This window comes from Chenopodium album, chromosome 10 (assembly GCF_948465745.1).
Source record: "Chenopodium album chromosome 10, dcCheAlbu1.1, whole genome shotgun sequence".
Lineage (NCBI taxonomy): Eukaryota > Viridiplantae > Streptophyta > Magnoliopsida > Caryophyllales > Amaranthaceae > Chenopodium > Chenopodium album.
In genome coordinates, this window is record NC_137843.1 from 61423355 (window position 1) to 61426824 (window position 3470).

Sequence of the window (3470 nt, forward strand, 5' to 3'; positions counted from 1 at the left end):
TGAAAGAAAGTAAGGTTGGTCTTTTTCCCGGTCTTTGCTGCTGTAAGCACTTGGGAGTGAGTGCTCTCATATAAAAACAACATACAGTTTCAGACACACACTCACATATATTCACCCTTTTCTTTGTACATTTACTTCTTCTAACACCCTTTATTTAATTTTTTGAACACCAACAAAATTAATAGAGGAGGAAAAAATAAATATTGCTAGCCTATTTGTTATGGGTAGAGAATGGTACCTAAATTGGGGTACCAAGTCCTCTTCTAAGAAAGGAAAGACGAGCAATGGTGGTGGTGGTGGTCATGGTAATGGTAATGGTCGTAGTGGTGGTGGTAGTCGAGGAGTGGAAAGAAAACCGACTACGCCACCAACAGCTACGGTGGCGGCTGCTGCTGCAGCATCTGCAGGAGGATGCATGAATGCTGTACTTCATCTGTTTGATTTTCAGCATTTTCAATTGTGCTTACATCCTCAAGATGGTTCTTTTCTTCCAGATGACCCCACCCCTCTAAAAGGTAGAACTAGTAGTAACAGTCTTACAAAAGAATCATACTTTTTCTTTTGTTTTTTTAAACCACATTTTCAAATTTTGATTTTTCTTTTTTTTTTTTTTTGAATGTTCAGGTGTAGAAGCGCCAAGAAACAGCTTGGAATCAGTCACAGAAGAAGATAAGGATGATCATTTACACATTTCTGTAAGATTTTTCACCCTTTAAAAAAAATCATCATTAATGGGTTCTTAATCTCTTATTCTTTATATGATAAAAGATAATGTTATACTTTTCAGAAGGGTATTAAGGCGAAAACGAATCGAAGAGACACAGCGCTGAAACTAGTCCAAGTGCCAAGAGGTAAAATAGAAGATTTGTCATCAGAAAGCAGTTGTTCTCCTGCAAGTGCAAGGACACCAACCCTTGTAGCAAGGCTAATGGGCTTAGATATTCTCCCAGAATCAAACACAACAACACCAAGATCATTACATTCTCAAACATTTTCTCCACATATAAGATCCTCAACTCCACCCATTTCCACCAAAACAAGAAAATCTTGTAGTGCTTGCAGTACTCCTGGTACTAGAACCTCCTACATTGACAACGGCCCCGGCCCCCGGTCCTCGCCCGAGACACCGAGATCATTGCAATCAACAAGAAGACGGTCCATGGATGTTGTTGATCACCATCGATTATCTCTCCAGATCAACAAGGAGAACAACATTCAGAGGGAGATGGAGTTATCGCGGCCTTCATGTTCTGCGATAACTACCAAGAGAAGAGATGGGAAAAACTATGATGCTGAAGAAGTTGCTAAGAGTCCTAGCTATTATGCTAGGCAGATTATGAAACAAGTTAAGGAAACTGTTAGTAGAAGAGTTGGTGTTGATATTACTAACACAATTGGTAGAGAACATAGAAGAGATGAACATCTTTTGTCATCTTCAACAACAAAAACAGCAACAACAATAAAACCCAAGAAGTCCAAAAAAGATCAGTCTTCGCCGAGGTATAAAACTTACAGTGACGAAAACCATAAGCATACGAGCTCGAAAAATTCGGAACAGCTCCCACCAGCTGTTCCTGAAGTAGTGCCTCCAAAGACGGTCACATTGCAAGCGAAACCAGTAGAAAGCGAGGATGAAAGCTTAAAGAAGCTTGTTCACCCTACGACAACGACAATGACAACAACGATGCCGAGCAAGAAGCCATTGAAGTCTTACAATTCAATAAGGAATAAGAAAGAGGAACAATTTGTTCACCCTTCGACAACAACGACGACGAGCAAGAAATGCAAGAAGAATATGTTGTCTAGTGATCTTCTTCACGGGACAGTCCCTTCACTTGTCCCCCTCAAGAAGGATTCTTCTCCAGTACCTTCTCCTACAAAATTACTTGACAATCAGGTAACTTTTTCTAAACCTGAGTTTCCGTACTATACAACGGTTGCATTGGATATTTTTATTCTTACTATTATGATTATGAATCTACTTTCTTTTTTAGTTTGTATTGGGTTCTTCATAGTCAAAAGATAGTCATACTAATAGAAAGTAAAAAAAATAAAATTTATAGGGACTTTCGTCAGAAGCTCAGCTTTCAAAGCGGCTTATCATCAGCAACACCACCAACACCACCACGGCACGGTTATCTCGTTATCCGAGACAACGGATAGACGAGAAGAGACAAGAAGAAGCGACGCATACACCCGCCGACCGCTGGAGGAGCGGTAGGAAGGATGCAGGTACAGGTACCTCCGTAATGGAGTTCCAGTACATCAGTAGAATACTGAAATGTACTGGAATTGACAGAGATACCCCTGTTTCATTTATGAGGTGGTATTTACCATCACACCCTTTAGACCCATCAATTTACCACACTTTAGAAGCTACTCACTATATTACAACTAGTGACAGATTTTGTGAACAGTTAAATCTTTCAATTAACAGAAAGCTAATATTTCATTTAGTTGATGAAATGTTAGCTGATATGTTAAAACCTTATGTTAAACTCAAGAATCATTATCATCATCGTCGTCGTCATCAGAAAAATCATCATGATACACAGATGAACGGGTTTCAATTAGTGAAGACGTTGTGCTCGAAAATTCGAAGTTTTCCTAGTGCAGATTGTCAAACACTACAAGATATTGATGCACTTGTTGAGAAAGACATACCAAGAATTGGAGCAATGAGTGTCTACCACGATGAAGGCGAAGGCGACGACATTGTTACAGAGATTGAACGTTATATTATGGACTCACTAGTCCAGGAAATGTGCTACATTGGTTAGTAGAAGTAGCAGTTTCCATGCAAATTACTATTAGATTAGGGAAGATTGATGTTAATGAATAATAATGATGATGTAAATAAAATGTTTGTTTTAGTTAGTTGAGATTTTTCTTCTTGTTTGATTCAAAAATAGGATTTAGGAAATGATGAGTGGGACCATGTAAATATTAGTCAAATGGGTTCTAATTAGTGATTTTTGTTAGTCGTTGGCTTTTGTTGGTTGCTTCTGTTAGTATATCCATTAACCTTATTAATACCACAAATATAGAAATAATAAAATTTGAATTGAGCTTAATACTTTGAATAATGTTTCTCCAATGATATGAAGAAGGTGATTAGAGGCTTAATCTCGGACATTTAGGACCGCGATTATTATTTACATTATTAATTTGCGAAAATCTATGCGTATTAGAGTAGTTATGGTCCTTTTGGAGTACATGGTCCTCAGCTATAAGGGTCTATTTTGGATTATTTACTCAAGTCACACCTTCTTGGACAAATCCCTTTTCCTAGAAGGTAAGGTGCTAATGAGTAATTTAATCTCTTTGAAAAATGTGAGCCATAAAAGTTGAATTCTATGTTATGTTATAATGTTGAACTTATTCAAGATTAGAGTTTAAAACTTGGTTTGATTAAGCAGATATTCTCTGTATATTTTAATTGTATAGTTAACTAAAAGTTGAAAATGGAA

At 37.5% G+C, this 3470-nt stretch overlaps 1 protein-coding gene across 1 annotated transcript; it reads left to right on the top strand.

Moving 5' to 3' along the window:
* The first annotated feature begins 220 nt into the window (after window positions 1-220).
* Window positions 221-2960, top strand: LOC145565657 (uncharacterized). Its single transcript, XM_081625589.1, has 4 exons — window positions 221-515; window positions 625-695; window positions 788-1897; window positions 2064-2960. Exons 1-4 carry the CDS (start codon window positions 221-223, stop codon window positions 2778-2780), a joined length of 2193 nt encoding a protein of 730 aa, XP_081481715.1. The 3' UTR covers window positions 2781-2960.
* The last annotated feature ends 510 nt before the right edge of the window (window positions 2961-3470 follow it).

Excerpts from the sequence above, each read along its gene's own strand:
- LOC145565657 (XM_081625589.1), top strand. The coding sequence starts at position 221 with ATGGGTAGAGAATGGTACCTAAATTGGGGTACCAAGTCCTCTTCTAAG. Across the intron at positions 516-624 it reads TGACCCCACCCCTCTAAAAG|GTGTAGAAGCGCCAAGAAAC; the intron begins GTAGAACTAGTA and ends TTGAATGTTCAG. Across the intron at positions 696-787 it reads ATGATCATTTACACATTTCT|AAGGGTATTAAGGCGAAAAC; the intron begins GTAAGATTTTTC and ends TATACTTTTCAG.